Source organism: Gastrolobium bilobum, unplaced genomic scaffold (assembly GCF_033153095.1).
Source record: "Gastrolobium bilobum isolate Gb01-03AN ecotype WA unplaced genomic scaffold, APGP_CSIRO_Gbil_v1 utg17977, whole genome shotgun sequence".
NCBI classification, from domain to species: domain Eukaryota; kingdom Viridiplantae; phylum Streptophyta; class Magnoliopsida; order Fabales; family Fabaceae; genus Gastrolobium; species Gastrolobium bilobum.
The window spans coordinates 336,866-357,539 of NW_026898207.1; the positions used below are offsets into that span (position 1 = coordinate 336,866).

The 20,674-nt window shown below is 33.2% G+C and overlaps 2 protein-coding genes across 2 annotated transcripts; one reads left to right on the plus strand and one right to left on the minus strand.

Annotated features, from left to right (window-relative positions):
- The first annotated feature begins 8,822 nt into the window (after window positions 1-8,822).
- Window positions 8,823-13,491, plus strand: LOC133313874 (probable pectinesterase 53). Its single transcript, XM_061515289.1, has 5 exons — window positions 8,823-9,184; window positions 9,525-9,714; window positions 10,087-10,293; window positions 10,720-10,955; window positions 13,344-13,491. The coding sequence occupies exons 1-5, from the start codon at window positions 8,823-8,825 to the stop codon at window positions 13,489-13,491; spliced, it is 1,143 nt and encodes a 380-aa protein (XP_061371273.1).
- A 4,023-nt stretch (window positions 13,492-17,514) lies between these two features.
- Window positions 17,515-19,372, minus strand: LOC133313878 (protein IQ-domain 26-like). Its single transcript, XM_061515292.1, has 3 exons — window positions 18,947-19,372; window positions 18,549-18,758; window positions 17,515-18,213 (listed from the first exon to the last, which is right to left on the minus strand). The coding sequence occupies exons 1-3, from the start codon at window positions 19,370-19,372 to the stop codon at window positions 17,515-17,517; spliced, it is 1,335 nt and encodes a 444-aa protein (XP_061371276.1).
- Window positions 19,373-20,674: the final 1,302 nt, after the last annotated feature.

Below are 20,674 nucleotides of genomic sequence, written 5' to 3' on the forward strand. Positions count from 1 at the left end.
GGACAGAGGAAAAATAAAACTTTTCATACTATAACTATGTCTTATCGGTAAGATATAGTGTTAAACACTAAAATGACACAAACTCGTGTCCTTTAATAGCACAAACCTTTTTCCCTTATTATTATCATCATCAATATTTGCTGCTTTTTAGTTTGGCTCCTCATATTTCCCTTATGGCTTTCTCTTGAATGAGATGAATATCAACCTTTGATTTGTTATCTGGAAGTTTTGTATTTGGATATGGAGAACATACCAAAAACTAATACCAAATATTTCCAAGAAAGAAAAATAGCCTCAAAATTGGGAGGATTCATTCATTAAATCAAAATATTAAAAAAGTGTGATTGTTTTTTTTTTTTTTTTTATTTCCCCCTTCAAAACTTATTAGCTGACTTGAATGACATGTATGAATTTACAATAATTTTGAAGAGTTCAAATGGAGAATCTGCAGTGATTCTTCAAACTGGATTTTTAGTACATGTTCAAGGAACCTAATTAAGTAGGATGTCTTTGTCCCTGTATGTGTGTCGTTATGAATCATGACATTGCAACTAGCAATTTTAAAATTCTCATCTGACTCATTCTATTTGTTTTGTTTTTCAAATATCCAAATTTGAATGTCCGTGACTCATTCATGTCCCGGATGTGACTGCCCTTACAAGCATACGTGAACAAAAATTAAGGAGGCTATTCCTATGATTGAGATTCATGAACACTAAATGTTGGAATTATCTTCCTCCTTAATTATCTAGATGGAGACATATTTCAATGAAATATTGAAATGATTCCATTCTTAGAAAATTCTCCTAATAATTATAGAATTATCTAAATCATCGAATAATGGTTTGTTAAACGTTTATAAATAGATTGGAATATCTCCCCAGTACTATCTTTAAAAGGGGTTTAAAGTCTTAATCCTGGATTCACCCTGAATCGGATTAGTTGCGAAGCAATGAACATATTAAAATATTTCCAATAAAAAAACGTATATAAATAGAGGAGAAAAATATGAAAAATGAATCACACCTAAGGAAGTGAGAAAGAATAGTGTTTCTCCTTAAGTCTGAAAAATATGAAAAAAAATATGGAATAAGATCCATCCTTGCCAACACGGACAGTAGCCATTGGATCCCTTTTTGTATGGTCATCAATTTTTCGTTTTATATAATTTTAAAAGTAATTTTCATATTGGGATCAATTAGGAGAAGTTATCCATTTTTTAAAATTGAACTCGTGAACAATAAATACGATTTCCATTAATTTTAATTAAGGGTTTAATGTTTGTAATTTTAACATTTTTCCCATTAATTAATAATAGTTATGAGAAATCTTATTTGCTGTACACGACTTGATGAAATTCTGTTGTTATTATTAGTGATATAAAAGGCACGATTTAATTAAATTGTAACTTCCACCCATCACTTACCTTGAGTTTGTTGTAGGGTTTTACATTTGTCATGAAGATAAGTTAAGTTTCCTGAAGATACCACTTGAGGTGGCCCCATCATGTTTCAAAAAAGAAAAAAAGAAAAAAGGGAGGCACTCCTATCGATGGCTCAGCAGGAAGATGTTTCTATGTCTAGTAACATTATTCTTACATTATGTACCGAAAAAAAAAAAATTATACTTACATTTTCCTTTGTTTTATTATTATTATTATTATTATTATTTTGGTGGATGAATTTGTTTTATTACTAATACTATAGCTATGTGGCGAATGAATTATCATGAATTATTATTATTATTATTAGGGGAAATCAGTTGGTTCATTGTTGTGACTTCAATACTAAACAAATTCAAGCTACTAGGATTGATGGTTTGGATAAGTTGTATTAGGTTGTGTGTTTCATTTTCACTTATATCTTAAAAAAAAAAACTACTAACAAATTCTTTACATGGCAACCATTGCTTACTTGCAATCATGACAAAATCCAACGAGCTTAGCTTGCAGAAAAATTGTCAAAAGTTACTCAACCAGCTTTCGGAGAACTCAGAATGTAACGCCCCATTTTGAGCTGGTTTGTTAACATACAATATGGTAATAAAAGTGCAACATACTTAACTTATTAAGCGAAAGACTTAACAAGGTATCACTATTAATCTCTGTAATTACGTGACTTAACTTTTTCCTTTTGTATTGCCATGCATATTGTATTTCTTATATTAATACAAACTATACAATCCCATATTTGCACAGAATTTTGACTTGATAATCCTGTAATCATGATTAATGGTCAATGACTATCCGAGTATGATAATACATACCATCCCGGATAGAAACCTCACAGACAACATCTTAGCTGTAAACTGGACAATCTAGGGATAATATCCCACTATCATACATGTACTTGAAAACTAGACAAACCAGTCCAAACAGATAACAAACAGTCCAACAACAATGGACCTAGAATCCATCTATGGATTCATACAAAAAAATGGCTCCACGCCAACATTCATATAATTTACTATATCAAGCATAGTTCTATATAAATGCCAACATCAAAATATGTAACTGTATAAAGGCTACACATGCCTTCATTACAAAATATATACATCATATATACACGTCTCTCAAAACAAAAATCAGACTATATACAAATGTGCATGATCATATAACATGCTTCACAAAAAATACAGTCATCCTCAAAATAATAAACATCCACCAGCTGGGTCTTCTAACCTTGTGCAGGCCTCTTGCCTTGTGAGGGCCCCTCTCCTATTACTTGAGTACTGGAAATATGTCCTCAAATGGGGTGAGATTCAATATCTCAGTAAACTCAGGATTTATGGAGTAGTCTCCACCCATGTGTTCACTTCCTGCATTAAAAGTCAGATAACAAAGTATAGAGACATTATATATCTCATCATTAATATACGACTTCTAGGAGCTTGAGTTCTTCCATGGATAGTCTTAACAAATTCCTCTGAGAACCTGAGTCCTCACGAAAGATAAAAAATTCCTCTGAGAACCTTGGTACTCACAGAAGATCATACATGATAAGCCAAAGGCTTTAGTCCCTAAGGACCATATACTTCAAGGCTTGTGTCCCTCACAGAAAGTACACACTTGTAAATGTTCATTGGCCATGAATAATAAATCAGTCAAATCATATCATCTTATAAATATATCCTACATGAATGCAACTATACTATGTATCTAACATTTCCAATCACGCACACATAAAACCATGGTCCCATTGGACCATGGTGGAACAACAAAGAAGGAGAAAAACTTATAAACCAAAAGCTTACCTCTTGTAGCTTCCTTTCTAAGATAGCTTGTAATCCAAGAAACTTATCCAAATGACTTTCGAACTTACTTGCACCCCAAATCACCTATTTCAAGTATGATATTGGAGTCATTAACACATGTCATGTATCAAATATTAACCTAATGGTCAAAACACCAATCCAAACATAATTTAGCATACTTACCCTATTCTTGATTAGCCAAGAACTAGGGCTTCTAATACTTGTTTAATCCAAAGCTTATTCTTCTAGTACTTGATTACTTGTTTCGAGCCTAGATTACCAACCAAAAACAACCAACCCATCAAGGTTAATTTCAAGTGTTAAACTGACTAGTTCAACACTTAACTTTATCATCAAAATTTCGAATATGTTCTTAGGTTGGTTTCATCATTTATCCTTTATTATTGATCAATTCTCATCACATTGACATGCTGATTCAAGCCCATATAAAGTCTAGACCAACAATCCCAATTTATCAAGAATGCTTACATTTTCTAGCTCATCATGAATACTACATCAAAGTAAGGATATATTACCTTACAACTTCTTAAAATGACCCTAAAAATGCATTCCAAGTTCCAATTAAAATTAAACAAACTTCGTACATATGTTTCCTCGCATTGGCCGAAAATCAAGCATAGGAAATTCATCATGAAAGGCTATACAAAAGCTAAGCTTTCTTACCTTAAAAACATTTGGAATAACCTTAGAATCAACTTCTAAGCATCAACCTCAGTCTAGAAAGCTTCCAACACCATTATTCAAACCATAACCGAAAATGAACATGGTTGGTTCATCAACTTTTCAAGCTTTCCAATGGTCACTACAAGACCACTCAACACAACATCAATCAAGGAACACTAACCTCCATCAAACTCTCATAAAACAACCAAAATCATCAACATACAAAAGTCCTTCATAACCTAGAATATTGAACTACAAGAAGCAATGGTTCAAATTTCATTTTCTTACCATGGATGTCTCCAAAATCATTCAAAGATCCTTCTTCAAGCTTGAAAAACTCATCATTTCTCCAAGAAGATAAACAGTACTGAAATCATGAGATGATGATATCTCTCAAACTAAAGCTTCCCAAGGTAAACAAATGGTTGAGTTTTGTTCCTAAAGTCAAGAGCTTCAATTTTCATGACAAGCCCTAAGCTTTTTGGGGGCTAAATGAAGAAATGAAAAGCTTGGTATTTACTCCTATGGTGGCTTTGGTTGCTGCACATGACCGAGGAAGGAGAAGAGAGATTTGGTAAAATATTTAAGTCACTAGCTTCTTTAATAAGCTTTGGTCAAAGTCAATACTTACAAGTTTCTAAAAATTGCAAACTAGTCCTCCAATCTTCAACAATTAATAAGTTAATTTCTAAAAAGATTTAATAATTAATAACATCATTTCAAACCCATGAAATTTCCTAAATAATCTTATTATGACATCATAATTAAGTTTAGGCCAACTTTTGCATATTTGCAATTTGGTCCCTATACTTTCATGTAATAGCACTTTGACCCCTATACTGTTCATATTTGTATTTTTGTCCCCTAAATGATTTGATTGACAAGAATTGTATCCTTATTTACATTTATCACATTAAATCTCATCAAATACTCACATAAACTCACAAATAATTCCCATTTACACAACTTGATAATATATGTTATTACATTCACCCCACGTTTTAAAAATTTTGACCTCAAAATTAAGATCATACCTATCAACTAACTCAGGATATAGTCGGAGAATCTCATCCTCCCACTCACAAGTAATTGGACCTAACCACACACGGTTGAGTCTGGTTTAGATAAGTATTTTGATGGTTAAGTGAAAGCAACGAGATCTTTACTCTGTTATGCGGAATGAAATCAATGGGATGAGATCTTCAATCCTGCAGTTTTGTATTTTGACTGAATCAGGATATGTGGTACTTGCAAGGCACTCTGACGCTCAAATCAATTTTTGTTTAATGAAGTCAAGTATATTGAGAAATATGCATGTATTTGGATCTTGGCTTCTCTATTTACAGTATACGACATGACCTACTTGTTGGCTCAGGATACCACCTTAGTATGGCAACATGATTGATATATCTTTTGATGAGTTAGTTTAAGTTGCTTTTCTTTCCTATCCTTCACACAGGATGCCTTCTGGTGCGCTATGTTACCGAGGCTTAATTGAAAGCTTGTCTTTGTTGTCCGATTATTGGCTAATGAGTTATGAGGTTTATCAAACCTCTACAAATCTAGTTGTTTGCTTTTCGAAATGTTTTTTGGGATTTTGTATAAAGATATCCAACATGTTTTCTTACTAATTAAGTCTATAATTTGATCTTTTAGCTCATGCTCAGTTGTTGTTTCGCCTAGCCCTTTATGGCTTTTAATATAAGTTAAGATCACATTTCAACTCAATAATTTAAGTTATTAGATGAAACCAATGTTATTAAAACCAGTTCAGTCATTGACTGAGTCAAGGTACTGGGTCACTGGTTCAACCAGTGGGTCATTGGTTGAACCGCATGACCCGATTATTATATGTAATTATATAATTTGTATTAAAAAATTATAAACATACTCAAATATCTAAGAAAAATGATAAAAATTTAAAATTGTTTAATATAAAAAATAATAAATCACAAATTATTATCCAATAAAGGATCAAACAAATATAATGATAGTAATACGTGGCTTTAGATTCAGTAAACGACATCTCTAGCTATAAATCAAATTAAAATATTATGCATGGTGCATAATTGAGATAATATTAATGTTGTAGGTACATAACTTATGTAAGTCAATAAGCAAAAAATACTCAAATAAGTCTATTATGATTTTTTTTTTAAAAAAATTTTTGAAATTTTTTTTTTTTGGGATCGGGCCGGATTACCGGTTAACCGATCGGGTCATGATTTTCACAAAAATCGGTCGGGTCGTATCGTATCGATTCTGATGCATGGCCGGTCCGTTGTTTCACCCAGACCAGTTATATGACCGATTTACTGGTCCCAGATCGACCCGATCAACAAGGTCCGATTTTATTATGAAACCTCCATTAATGATTGTATATTATATTTTTTAGCAACAAAGGCTTTAGTTAACTTCAAGTTATAGTAATAATTTAGTAACGTGGATATTAAAAATGTGAATGGGCATGATCTGATGAGTGGTCCACGGAATTTGCCCAAACCTTGTGAATCTGACTCGTCATACACAAATAGAATCACCATTCACCATTGATACAATGGTATGTATGGTGTATTTTTCAACGGGTAATCAGTACCTTCAATTAAATTTTCTTATTTAAAGCTTGTGGTTAAAATTTTTGCCTTTTTTAAAGTCGCTACCAGCTTAGGATTATGTGCTATTTCTTAAGGAAGTCGATTAGGTTAGTTTTTAAGTTTCTTAGCATCCTTTGAAAAATCAATGTACTGTTAGCATTGTCTTTTCCACATACTTTACACATTATATTCTGGGTTAAGTGAGTGTTCTTTTAAAGAACACAAGTTATATCCTTTTAACTATATATTTTTGGAAATGTATAATTTTAATATCAAAATTGTATTTTTTTTTTTTCAGAAACTGTCTATTAACATGAAAAACAAAAAAAAGTATAACTTTATTGTTAACATGAAAAATAAAAAAAGTATAACTTTAATATTATAACTATACATTTTTTAGAGTTAAAAACTATTAAAATAACATAAACTTGTGTCTTTCATAAGGACATCTTTTTTTCCTTATATTCTAAATCACAAACATTGAGTTCAGATTACATCCTTGCACACTAATGTAAGAATCATTATCATGAACCTATTGGGTTTTTGTTATAATATTTTAATTTATATTTAGATGATATTTACTAAATGTAGTATATAATATATTTTTAGGGAATGATTCGTTTACAAATTTTTTTTACAAATTTTTATAAGTTACATTATGTATTTCGGAAGTACATAGTGTAACCTAGTATACTTATGGGAGTACATAGTATAGTTTATAAGAGTTTTTAAATAAAAAATTTGTAAATATAACTCTCCCTTATATTTTAAAATCAATTCTCTTTTTTTGTTTTTTTCAAGTTAACTTTAGCGCATCAACTTTAAATATTTATATTTTACAAACATCAAATTTTAAAAACATAGGAAAATGTTATATTTATAAACTTTTTATTTACAAACTCTTACAAATTATACTATGTCTGACCAGTCACACTTTAATCAAGAGTGTATGACCGGTCATACTTAATGTACTTTGTAAAAAAAATTTGTAAACGAATCGTTCCCAAAAACATAATACATTTCATTGAATATTAAGACGAAAAACAGACATTCATACCCCTTAATTAAGTAAGGGAAATATAAGAATCATGTTGCAGGGATGACACTGTTCATTCCTGCAACAAGGATACGGCGTCGTATCCTGACTTTGGTCTGACTTTTTTTTTTTTAAGCGTGAGACCTACACTTGATTTGTGTGTGTAGGAAAGTGCTCTTGTCATGTCAAATGACAAAAAGGGAACCCATTAAGTAATCATTTTTCTCGTAATTAAATTGCACAATATCTATCAAGATGCTTTGATTGTTACTTTCTTAACATCATTAATTAAGAGTTATGACTTCGGTGTAAAAAAAAAATGGTTATGACTATGGCCTCACCATTGTTGCTTCTGCCAAAGTGCAAAGTCCTTGGGAGGCCACAGAGTTTCTGTGATTCGCCAATTACATGGAATTTAGAATTGAGAATCAATCTGAACCACTACAAGTTATCAAATAACAGTAATCAGCTAAACAACAAGAAGATTAATCTAATTACATTAATTAATGAGGATCCAAATTTAAGGGTAGGTATTAACGGTCATGATTCAAGGGTAGGTATTATCAGCATTCAGCATGCATAAAAGCAGAAAAAGCTCACTTCAAATTTATATATGTATATATTCTCGAAAAGATTATATTTATAAACTTTTTGTTTACAAACTCTTACAAATTATACTATATCTCATCGGTAAAACACTCTTGAGTAGAGTATTACCAATCAAATATAATGTAGTTTGTAAGTTTGTAAAAAAAATAAATTATCAATATAACCCTACTATATATTCTCACATGAAATGTTGTATCATATATTAATCACAACCCAACCCAAACCAACCCATTATCTCAATAATAATATTTTCATGATCAAAGACACACACACACACACAGAGAAAGAGGGGCTCACGGGCCACACCAAACAAACAACAAGAACAAAGGGAAAATGACCAAATATTTCGAAGAGACAACATTTTTATACGCAAAAAGTGCAACCTGTCTTGTGGTTTAGACTTTAGATATTGTTTCTCTCTCTCTCTCTTTCGTTTTCTTCATGGATTTCAGTAGAAGCACCCGTGACCTCTCATTTTCTATCATTGCTTCTCTGAGTCAGCTTTACTTTCCACCCAAAAACAAAGTACCGTAACTTGTATATAAATAAACACCATAGCATGGAACAATTTCTACAGCACTTCAAATTCCAAACACCATTCCTTAATTATTATCTTTCTTTTTTTTTCTTTCACATTCTCTCTGAGAATGTCAAACTTGCATTACATTCTCAATGTGTTAGGAGTTCTCCTTCTTCTGCAAAATCCCATTAAAACACATTGCCATACCAAAGGATTTCAACCAGGACATTCTTCGGGGAATGGTTTATCAATCAATATGACAAGAGTACAGTTTTCAGAACAACAATTCATGAAATGGGTGAACTTTGTTGGTAGCCTCAAACACTCAGTTTTCAAGGCAGCAAAAAATAAGCTTTCTGCTTCTTACACTTTGCACGTTGATAAGAATCCTGCTTTTGGAGATTTTACGTCAATTCAAGAAGCCATTGATTCACTTCCTTTCATAAATCTTGTGAGAGTGGTCATCAAGGTCCATGCAGGGGTTTACACGTGAGTACTACTATATAGTACTATGTTTTCTTGTACTTCAAATTCAATTCTGCAACATTCTGGTCCCTAAGATGGAAAAAGGTTAACATTAACAGCTTTTTTGTTTCTTCTATTGTCTTTTTCCTTCTGATTCCAATCTTCAATCATTCAAATTCTCACAGCATTGGTTTTTGACTGAACAAGATTTTGCAGCTGATTGAACTTTCCTTTCTTTTAACTGTGTCCTTTTTTTTTTTTTTTTGCAAATTATTCTTCTATGTCTTGAAGCAAATTGTGACCAATTCCATTTGAATAAAAGTCTCTGATTTTTCCCTTGCATTTGTGTGTGCTTTATGTCCAGAGAGAAAGTTAACATTCCTACATTGAAATCCTTCATAACCATAGAAGGAGCTGGTGCAGATAAAACCATTGTTCAATGGGGTGACACTGCTCAAACACCTGGTCCTAGAGGGAGGCCAATGGGAACCTATGGTTCAGCAACTTTTGCAGTGAATTCACCTTATTTCATTGCCAAGAACGTCACATTCCAAGTAAGTAACAAGCCCCTTCATTTGTTTACAGAGTAAATATTCTTGCGGGTCTCTAATAAAAAATACGGTCCCCACTTTAGTTTCTTACAAAAAAAATTTATTCTCGAGCTCTTTAAAAAATTCAAAATGGACCCATTTTAGTCCTTTTGAAGGATTAATATGAGTCTTTTTTGAATTTGTGAGGGATCACAATTTCAACTAAATAGGTCCACTTTGAATTTCTTAGGAACCTCGAGACTAATTTTTTTTGTAAGGAACTAAAGTCCTGCGATCATATTTTTTGTTGTTAGGATATTTACTCTTATTTGTATCTAAAATTTAGTTGTGTGTGTGGCTTTTACAAGAAAAATATTGTGTTAACTGTTAATGCAGAATACTACTCCTGTTCCTGCACCAGGAGCAGTTGGAAAGCAAGCTGTGGCATTTAGGATTTCAGCAGACAATGCAGCATTCTTGGGATGCAAATTCTTAGGAGCACAAGATACACTTTATGATCATCTTGGCAGACATTACTATAAGGATTGTTATATTGAAGGCTCTGTTGATTTCATATTTGGCAATTCTCTCTCACTTTTTGAGGTTAGATTTTCTCTCCATAAATCATTAGTTCTAAGTTAGAATGATTTCATTTAATTAACCTTAGGCCTCATCAGCATAACCTAACCAAATTTGTCTCACATTATTTAACAAATGTGAGCAATTAATTTACCTACTATTTACTCACCGACAATTTTTTTTTTTTGTTGATATACAGACACTAATTATCTCTTTGAGACAAATCTGTCGACCGGATTTCCTCACAAACTTTAACTCTTTCTGTCAATTAAGAAATTAATCCCGAATCGAAACTTAGTCATAGTTAAAGCTGCTCGCCCCTCCGAACAAATTTTTTAATTGCAAACAAGTTGTGTTACTTTCTTCTATCCATATTAATTCCGTTAAGTTGTTTTCTAATTAAAAAGAGACGAAATTTGAATATATTATGTTATATTGGTGACACATTAGGGATGTCACGTGCATGCCATAGCACAGAATACAGGGGCACTTACAGCTCAAGGAAGGAGCAGTATATTGGAAGACACGGGGTTCTCATTTGTGAACTGTATGGTCACGGGGTCAGGGGCACTATACCTTGGAAGAGCTTGGGGTCCCTTTTCTCGCGTGGTCTTCGCTTATACCTATATGGACAACATCATCATTCCCAAAGGCTGGTATAACTGGGGTGACCCTAACCGTGAAATGTATGTTCATCCTTCTCACTCATGTACTAATGATTTGATTAGTGGTTACTATTCTTCTAATAAAAAAATAGTGGTTATTAACAATGTAGTGTTAATTCTGACTATTTTTTATTGGCGTTAATGTTTCTAAAGTGAATGTAGATAAGTTATCTATATTCGCTTCCAAAATGATGTTATTTTGGATTAAAAAATTATAATAAAAAAGACTATTATAACCCTGAAATAAATTATAATTACAAAAATAACTTGATTTCAGCATCAAAACGACGTCGTTTTGAGGTCAATGTAAATAAGTTATCTACATTGACCGTAGAAAAAACGAACTCTTTTTTATTTTGAAAAATGATTTAATGTTTCTCATCTCATAAAATATAAAATTATCTCTTACACACAGTGGCGGAGCCACTTAGAGGCAGGGTGAGGATGAGGCCTTGACCAGGGCTAAAATTCAAAAATTAACCATGTTTTATTGTTGATAAATAATCGTGGCTAAGTTTCTGAATAAAATTTAGTATTAGGTCCCACCTAAATTTTTGTTGCCCCTAGCTCAACGAATGAGCTAGCTCTGCCACTGCTTACACACACATAAAATTATATGAAGCTCGTATGAGGTCATATGAGGAGAAAAGAGAAAAAAGAAAATATGGGTTCTATATACTTTTATATTTGTGTAGGAGATAATTTTATCTCTTATAATATGAGAAACATTAAACCTTTGAAAAATATGTTAGTCTATTGATTATGCAAGAAATTTTGTTAACTGATAATTAACTTATCAATAACCATATTGTATAGCTAAAGTGTAGGTTTTGAGATATAAATGATGGGTTTTATAAGAGTTATGTTGTAGGAAAAATGATTGTATTATGTTATAGAGATTCGTTTTGCGTGCCAGAGTTTTTTTTTTTTTTTTGGTTTCAAAAATTGTGGGTCCCACAAAATATTGTGTGTGTAGGAAAATTGTTGTGGTCATGTTAAATGATAGATGCAAAACCCATAAATGATACATTTCAATATAATGAACCTTTCCTTTTCACTTGTTTATTTTTTTTTTTCTTCCCCTCTCATTTGAAGCAGTTGATTCCTATAGGCCATGATTATGATTAAGTAAATGCACGGCCAAAAGGTCATTTTATCTGTACAATTTATTATTTATCCACCGCGAACCAGGTTAAGGACAATGGAAAGGACAATTTGTTGCTCTTAAAAAATTACAACTAGAAAGAATATTTGACATCCTATAAAGTAGATTGAAAATTTCCTCCATTAATCTTGTTCTTATATATCAATTCAGTATTGTTCTGTTCTGAAGAACTTTAACCCCTTCTACACTACTAGTCAATAGAGGGACAATGGGGCGGTGCCACTCACTTAATATCTTACATAAACTATTTGTACTGTATCGGCGTGAAGGTTTGTTTGTCATCTTTGCCCTTCATCTAATGAAGTTCACACTTCAACAAATCACACACAGCCTTCCTTGGAAAATTCGTTCCGTCAAACTCCAATGTCAAGCGGGTCCAGGGGAAGCCCGTGGTGGGGAGCCACCACCAATGAGCTAAGGCTACACCAACCGTAGCAAGTGGATCCGACACCATGTCTCAACCCAAAATCTTAAGGCATTGGGTTTATATACTCTTCACTTAGCTCATTACCAACCAATGTGGGACTCATCACACTTGAATATCTCAACACCATCCTCATTCCTCAGTAGAGTAACTTTATGTTAAATGACAAACAAATCCCTCAGCATCTGCATAATCAGTCTCTGTCGTACTCTTATCAGAAATTAATAATTACTCTATTCTCATAATAGAATAATAAGGGAATATTGGGTATATCCACAAATATGGTGCAATACTACGTGCTATGCTATGAACCCTCCAATAAAATAAAAATTTATTATTTCTCATGTTATAGAAGATAAATTTATCTCTTATACACAGATAAAATTATGTAAGACCTATGTTTTTTTTTTTTCTCACACATGAATCCCACACACTTTTATATATATATATATATATATAGAAGATAAAATTTATTTCTTACAATATGATAAACATTAATCCCATCAAACAAACTAAGAACTTCCGTAAGAATAACAAATACATACCACTTTTGAGGGAAAGGGAAATAAATAGAGGGAGGGTTGTAGTTGTAGCCACCAAAGTTCATGTCTGTATTTGCTAATATAGATAAGGCATAGAAGCATCAAGCATGCGCATAGTGTCTGAAAAGGGCCTCAGCCACCTAATCCTATAGCTTCATATATTATATTTCGTTATTTGCTATACAGCTATAGATTAGACATATTGGGATGCACATGTGAGTGGATTTATAGTTATTTGTTCACATGTTTATGTATTCTATTGGGTCCACCACCACCAGGACTGTATTCTATGGACAGTACAAATGCACAGGACCTGGAGCAAGCTTTGCAGGGAGAGTATCATGGTCAAGAGAACTTACTGATGATGAAGCTAGACCTTTTCTTTCACTTAGCTTTATTGATGGGACTGAATGGATCAAATTTTAGTTGAATTCATACACAGTTTGTTTATTGATTTTTGAGAAAATTTATTTGAATTTCTCTTGAGGAATTTTTTTTTATGTATAAATTATATATTACAAATTTACAATTTAATAGTGATTTTCTTTTTCTTTTTGGATAACTTTAATAGTGATTTTCTGAGTCCCCAATCTCTGGTCCATGAATTAGAATTACAATTCATTTAACTTGGCAGATCTCAACTGCTTCACGATTTTTTTTTTTAATTTTCTTTTACCTATTTGTCAGATAATTACAAGTAGGCTTTAAAATTAGGGGTGAAATTTTTTAACACCGCATTAGAAATTCATGTTTGGGTCGATCTGATTTTAAATTTGTGTTGTATTCGGTTTAAAAAAAAAATTGTGCTTATTGTATGTCAATCCGTAAATGCGAAATTTATCCACATTAATTTCTTTATAGATTATTTGTTCACATTGTATCATGTCAAACCGCATAATTAATAACCCACTTTGAGATTGATGAGATATTTCTATTGTATCAATCAGAAAAATAAATGAGTCAAGTTCATATCGAATATTTTGGCCTATTTTTAAATTCATATTAAATTCGTGACTTGTCCGTCTTAACTTGAATCACCTCCCCTCCTTTAACTAGGGCTGACAAAACGGGCTCGACTCGACGGACCAATCTGCCTAGCCTGCCAAACAAGACAGAGCTGGTTAGTGTAAAAGAGAAGCGGGCTTGGCTCGACTGGTCAACCCGTCCTACCAGCCAAACAGGGCGAGGCGAGTCAAGTTTTTCAACTTATTCTCAAAAGAAAATTGGGGCGGACCGACTCGTTTTTTGGTAGGTCATGGCGGAATGGGGAGGGACAGCCCATTTGACTCCTCTACTTATAACTATATCCATATAATCTTATTTTATTTTTGCCTGCATATCCTATTTGTTTAGTAACCTACATTAATTCTAAATGGGTACACAATTGCTCAGATAATTTATTCAATTTTGGAGAGGTCTTGACATCAACTTCTAAACAAAGCATGCTGCAGCTTTACATCACATGAGCTTCCACATCTGGCCCTACTCTCTTTTTGGATAAAAACTCTGGCCTTACTTAATGTTCAAGAGCAAATAACATAAACTATTTAAGGTTCTCTATCATGACTTATTAACCACCTTATGAATCCATCCTCGCTTGAAATTTGGGCTTGAAATTTGTAAACGTTAGGCCTTTCATAGGCCCATTTTAAGAAAGTAATCTCTCAACAAACACCTTTCATAGGCCTTATGCCAACTTCATATTTTATTCAAACCTTTTGATGGTGAGAGTAGTGTGTCTTCATGGGGTACCCTCAAACGCTAAAGAGGTGGTAGACAGGAAGAGAGAAGTGAATTAGGCATATTCACATATGTTACTGACAAATAGCTCTGTCATCCAGATGCTTGCATCAGGGAAGGGTAAATTTGTACGAATATTTTGGTGTGGAAATTTCATCATCCGGTATTCCAAAAATACCACCTCTTTGGTGGTATTTTGGTATTCTAGGAAGGGAAATTTCAGCATAATTTCTACATAGATGAAAATCTTGGACAAATTAGATGTCAGAGAAAATTTTGTGAAAACTCCTACCAAACATGGATAAATACAAATCCCAAATTCAGTTTCCTGGCATTTTAAAAAAATGACTCCTACCAAACAGTCCCTAAAAGTGTGTGGGATCCACATGGATCCATGTAAGGAGAAGAGAGGAAAAAGAAAAAAAATATGAATTCTATATATTTTTATAGAAAATAAATTTATTTCTTATAACATGAGAAATAATAGGATGAGATATTTTATCAATATATTTTTTTCTTGTATACCTTACTTACGCAACTTTAATATCACTGGATCATAATCTCATTCTTTTTCTCTCCTCTTGATATTTTGATCCAATAATATTAAAAATAAGTAAGTAATATATGTAAAAAATGAATAAAAATAAAAGAACCTATCCGGATAAACAATAAACCTAGTATAAAATTATTAAAAACAAACGCACAAAAAATTGCTATTAGCCTACAAGAATTTGGTCCAAGCCTCCAGGGGTTACTTTCAACAGTGGTAAAAGAAGTTTCAGTTTCAGAATACAATTTCGAGGTGTTATTCAGACGTGTACTTAACTGGACGTGTGTGACAGAGAATACAAAACACGATACGTCAAGTCTCAATCTTATAAGTTTTAAAAAATAAATAAATAAAAATCTCAATCTTATAAAGAAATCAAAGGATTCATAAATGAATGAATGAATAAATAAATAAATAAAAAGATTAGCTCTTTGACAGTCTGTAAATTCAGATTATGAACAAAAGATACATAGTATCATCCAAAATGTTGTTTATGAATGCATCTTAAATTTCTGCTACAGCCTACAATTAATCAATTTTAAACGTCACAGCCTAAATCAAATTTGATTAGACCCCAGTTAGCCGAAGGTTAATAAAAGATAAAAAAAAAAAACATACAAACAGATGCACAATTTTTGAAACCATCAAAGGGGCAAGCATCAACAAGCAATTAAAAATACACAACCCTTCTTGTCTCATATTCCATTCAAAATTCAAAACAATAAAAAACTGTTCATAGCAGAATGAGCCAGAGGACTGTGTCCTTTGACATTAAATATTCCCATCACATTCAATCAAATCTTCAATCATTAATTGCTAACTATTATATGCGAATTGAAAAGGCTGAGCTTAATAACTGATTTTTTCGTGACTCCAATGCTTAGAACACAATCAATGTAGCTTTGCTTTGCTCTCAATGATTTGACAACAAAATTTACTTGATAACCCAAAAGTCTTACATGACATAATGATGTTGTTTCACTTTTAAGAGTTACATGAGTACACTTTTTGACTACACATCTCACACACAATGAACTGTATTAAGCCTTTAGACAAAAAATATAAAATAAAATAAATAGTATTAAACCTTAGCTTACACATGTCAAAGGCCATAAAAATTGCCTTTTTTTTTTTGTATGGAAAAACATTATGTGATGTCGTGGGAGACTTGTTTTTTTTCTATTAGTGACCATTTGATTTTTATGCAATATTTTTTTTTTAATAGATGTGGATCAAAAGGGCCGGCTTGGCTCAGCGGTAAGCTTGCTTGCCGTGGTGTGTCAGGTCGCGGGTTCGAATCAGCCTCTCTGCAAAAGGCAGGGGAAAGACTGCCTAGAGTATTCCCTTCCCCAGACACTCACGAAGTGGGTATTTGAACTGGGTCGGCCCTTTTTTAATAGATGTGGATCCCACATAAATATGTCTACAGCATGAAAAAAATTTGTCCTAACACTTGAGAAAATCGAAACCCTTTTTTTATACATATTAAAGAAAAACATAAATTTTTTATCTGCAGCACACTATCTTACTGATAAAATAAATGTAATTTTTTAATTGACTCATTTTTTGTGTGATCCATTTTTCTTTTGTGGGACTCACTTCTTTTTTTATGAGAGTGGCTGACAAAATTGTCTGCCTGAAAAAAAAAAAAAGTTGGACCCTCCATAGAACAACAAAAGTATAGTTTGAACCATGTTGTAACATAACTCTTGTAAAAACTCTCTTTCATATCCTCCTCTTTTTCTTATAGGCAAGTTGTTTACAGTATTTTACTTTTTGTGAATCTCGTTTTGGAATTGTTTTTATCAGCTACTGGCCTACTTCAGCTGAATTTAGGTTTCATTATCACTAGCAAAACAAGCTCAGCTACCAAATAAAAAAAGAAAAAGAAATCATGTAGGGAGTTCACAGGCAAATTAATTACTCTTGCATTTGATTATAATGACAACATAAGAAAATTCCATGGCCAAACTTCTTACAAAACAATGAGGAACTTGTCATTTTTTCTCCTTCTAATTTGTCTACACACTCAATTGTTTCCCACCCACTTTGTACCTCCAAATTGCAAATCTTGGGGAGCAGAAATAGAGAGTCTACTAACAGTGTGAAAAGCAAAAGAGATCTAACTATGATTATGAATCTATCTTAAGTTGCACCAGTCACCACCCTCTCTGGTGGAAGCACTTTCTATCTGTCTCCCTAGCAGATTCTGTGGACTTGTGAAGCTTACCCATCACAGCATTCTTGAAACTAATGGCTTCTTGAACCTGTGAGCAAGACCTTTGCATTCTAACCCCACTCAAACTATTCCTAGACTCCAACATTTCATTGAGGGAAAGCCTCCTCTTTGGACCTGGTTCTGGCCGTTGCTTTGGAGCACTATGAGACCTCAATTTAGCCTTGAAAGACTGAGTGCTAGCCATGTAATTTGGAAAATTCCCATATTGCCTGAGGAATATATTTTCAGTGCATACACTCTTTGGTGTCATAGGTGCAACTGACCCACAACTACAACGTGGAGTGCTTTGTGCTGTAGAGAATCTGCATTCTTCACCTGTTAACCCCCAATCAAACTCATGCAAATTCCTTTGGTCTGGTGTGGATAAACGAGATGGGTTCCTACATGGAATTGGAAGAGCAGAAGAAAGTGTCTGAAATGATGGGTCATCACCAAAATCTGATATTGAGGTGTTGGTCCTGCGAGACCTTGACTTAGGCCTTCCAGTGTCCACTTCCACTATTTTGGGGCTTTCATAAACACCATTGTTGTTGTAGTTAATTGTGCCATCAAAAGAAGATGAGAGCCTTCTACTGTGTATTGGAGCTGTGTACTCACTCCTAGTGTCATCAAATCTCTCCTGCAAAGAATTTTAATGACAACAATTAGGACAAAAAGTAGCCACCAACCAAGCAAGTGGACATGTTAATTTGTTGCACATAAATGTGAATTCTAGACCTGCAAAGTGTGGCTTAGTTGGTTTGTTGCTAACTCCAAAGGTTTCGGACTGTGAGTCTAAAGGGCTTGAGTTCGACTCCTGTTAAACACACTTTGTGGATAGCGGAGAACTCCTTGCCCTCTCAATCCGCGAAAGGGGATTAGTCCCATCCTATGTGGGGTGGGGATACCCTTGGGTTTACTCAAAAAAAAAAAAAAAAGTGAATTCTAGCTACAATAGATAATATGTATCAATACCATGGATCTTCTTGCTTGGTTTTGGAATCTGTAAGGTTCATTCTTTGTGCTCATGAACCTGCGAGATTTCTGAGACCGAACTGTAGCTTGAGCTCTAATAAGAGCCTGCATACTATGCAGTGTTGCTGTTGCTTGCTTCCTCACTAAATACCCTCTGACAAGTGCCTGTAACTTAACCAATCCTTTTAAGGCTCTCAGTGCCTTTCTTGCCTATTCAGTATTCACAATCCAAAAAAAAAAAAAAACTCATGTCAATTTTTGATATTCCAAAGTGCAAGCAGAAAAAAAGACTAGAGCAAAATTCCAAATCTATGAACATGTTACCACTGAAGTTAAAAACTTGTACAAAACTTTTGATTATGTATTTTGGGCTTAATAAGAAGCAAAGGAAAACTTACAAGGTATCCTCTAAATACTGTTTGAATCTTGATAGTAGCAGCACACATCTCATGTCCACCACCAAACATGGTGGTGCTTCTGCCACGGCTGGTGAGCCTAACCACAGCCACCGCAGCATGTGCAGCAGCCACGGCGGCATCAGCCGCTGCTGCGGTGGCGGCGGCAACAGCAATAGCATGCTTGTTCTGTTCCTTCTCTGTTTCTGTGTGGAAAGATTGTAACCAAGAAGCTTCTGCTGGAGAAATGTTAGGTGGAATAGTTGTTGGATTGTGACATAAAACTTTGGAATTACTCTCAGAATGAGGAGCAGAAGAAGAAGGAGGAGGAGGAAGCCATTTGGGGTCTCCAGAGTTTGAATTTTGTTTGTGTTCTCTGTCTCTTTTTGTACCAAACAAGTTCTTCAACCACCTTGTGGCTCTCCCCATTGGCTCAGTGAGAAGGAACACTGCAAATGATGCTGCCACTGAAAGAAAAAAAGGGTCTTGAAATAGTGAAAACTACAAAAGTTCAGTCATGGTTTTTGAGACAAAAAGGAAAAGGGGTCATGAAGCTTTGCATTTGCAGCTCACAAATTTAGGCCTTTTTTCTTCCATTTCGCGGAAAAGATATAGTTGTTAAATAATGCATTCTTTGAGATCCTCCAAAAGAAATAAGAATAGAGAGAAGATGTAATAAAGAAGAAGAAAAGGAAACAATGTCAATGTGAATGAGCAATGTACTATGTAGTTTTATTATTGGCCTTCGTACAAAGGATGGAAAAAAGAGACATAACAAAAAGAAAAAGAAATGAAATGAAACCGAAAATAACTCTGTCAAGCCCTCGTGAAAAACTGCGTAACATGACAAAAAAACATGTCCACGGAACATGCAGGGAATGGCAAACAAGAACAACCAAAGTTAAGGAAATTATATTATATTCAGATAACCGGTTTTATCAGTAGATAAATTTATCTCCTACGCACACATAAAAGTCTATGGTTATGAGATCCACATTTTCTCTTTCTCTTTACATGAGCCCACATTAACCCCACATATTTTTATGTATGTATGTGTAGTAGATAAAATTTATTTTCTATAATATGAGAAATATTAACCCTTTCATTAAAATGAAATAATTATAAATAATTATAGCGGAAAATATATTTGTTATGTTGCATGACATAATTTTGTTTAATGCAACATATAAAAATGTATGTGGAACCTATTAAAGAAAAAAAAAAAAAATAGGTTCCACCCAATTTTTATGTGTGAACGAGATAAAATTGTTTTAAAGGAATTGACGTGGCCCGTACAAGCGGCAGGGCTTGACATGGGAGTAGTTAACAGATTATATGATTCTATTGTGTTATTTTTTTTTCTTTAGGTGATATTTAGTAGAGGAGAAAATTCTCTTAATAAGGTAAATATAATTATTTGGGAAATGGTAGGAAAGTAAATTTACTGGTAAAGTTGAAAAAAAGTTGTTTGGTAAGATAAAATATTACTGAAAAAATTAATTAAGTTTTCTAAGTTTATATTTGGTTGAAGGTAAAATATTGAAATTATAAAAACAACCCCTTTAATTTTTGAATCTCAAAAAAAGAAAAGAGACGGATGACAACAGTACATCTCAGAGTCATTTTTGTCTCCATTTTACGTTTCTTTTCTCTATTTCCTAGCAAACCCCAAAATACCACATCACAAGTGATTTTCTGTAATAGTAAATTTCTTCAAATTTTGCAAAAAAA

Coding starts and splice junctions, on each gene's coding strand:
- LOC133313874 (XM_061515289.1), top strand. CDS start 8,823: ATGTCAAACTTGCATTACATTCTCAATGTGTTAGGAGTTCTCCTTCTT. Junction 9,715..10,086: donor CCAAGAACGTCACATTCCAA/GTAAGTAACAAG, acceptor CTGTTAATGCAG/AATACTACTCCTGTTCCTGC. Junction 10,294..10,719: donor ATTCTCTCTCACTTTTTGAG/GTTAGATTTTCT, acceptor GTGACACATTAG/GGATGTCACGTGCATGCCAT.
- LOC133313878 (XM_061515292.1), bottom strand. CDS start 19,372: ATGGGGAGAGCCACAAGGTGGTTGAAGAACTTGTTTGGTACAAAAAGA. Junction 18,759..18,946: donor CAGTATTTAGAGGATACCTT/GTAAGTTTTCCT, acceptor AATACTGAATAG/GCAAGAAAGGCACTGAGAGC. Junction 18,214..18,548: donor ACCAAGCAAGAAGATCCATG/GTATTGATACAT, acceptor AATTCTTTGCAG/GAGAGATTTGATGACACTAG.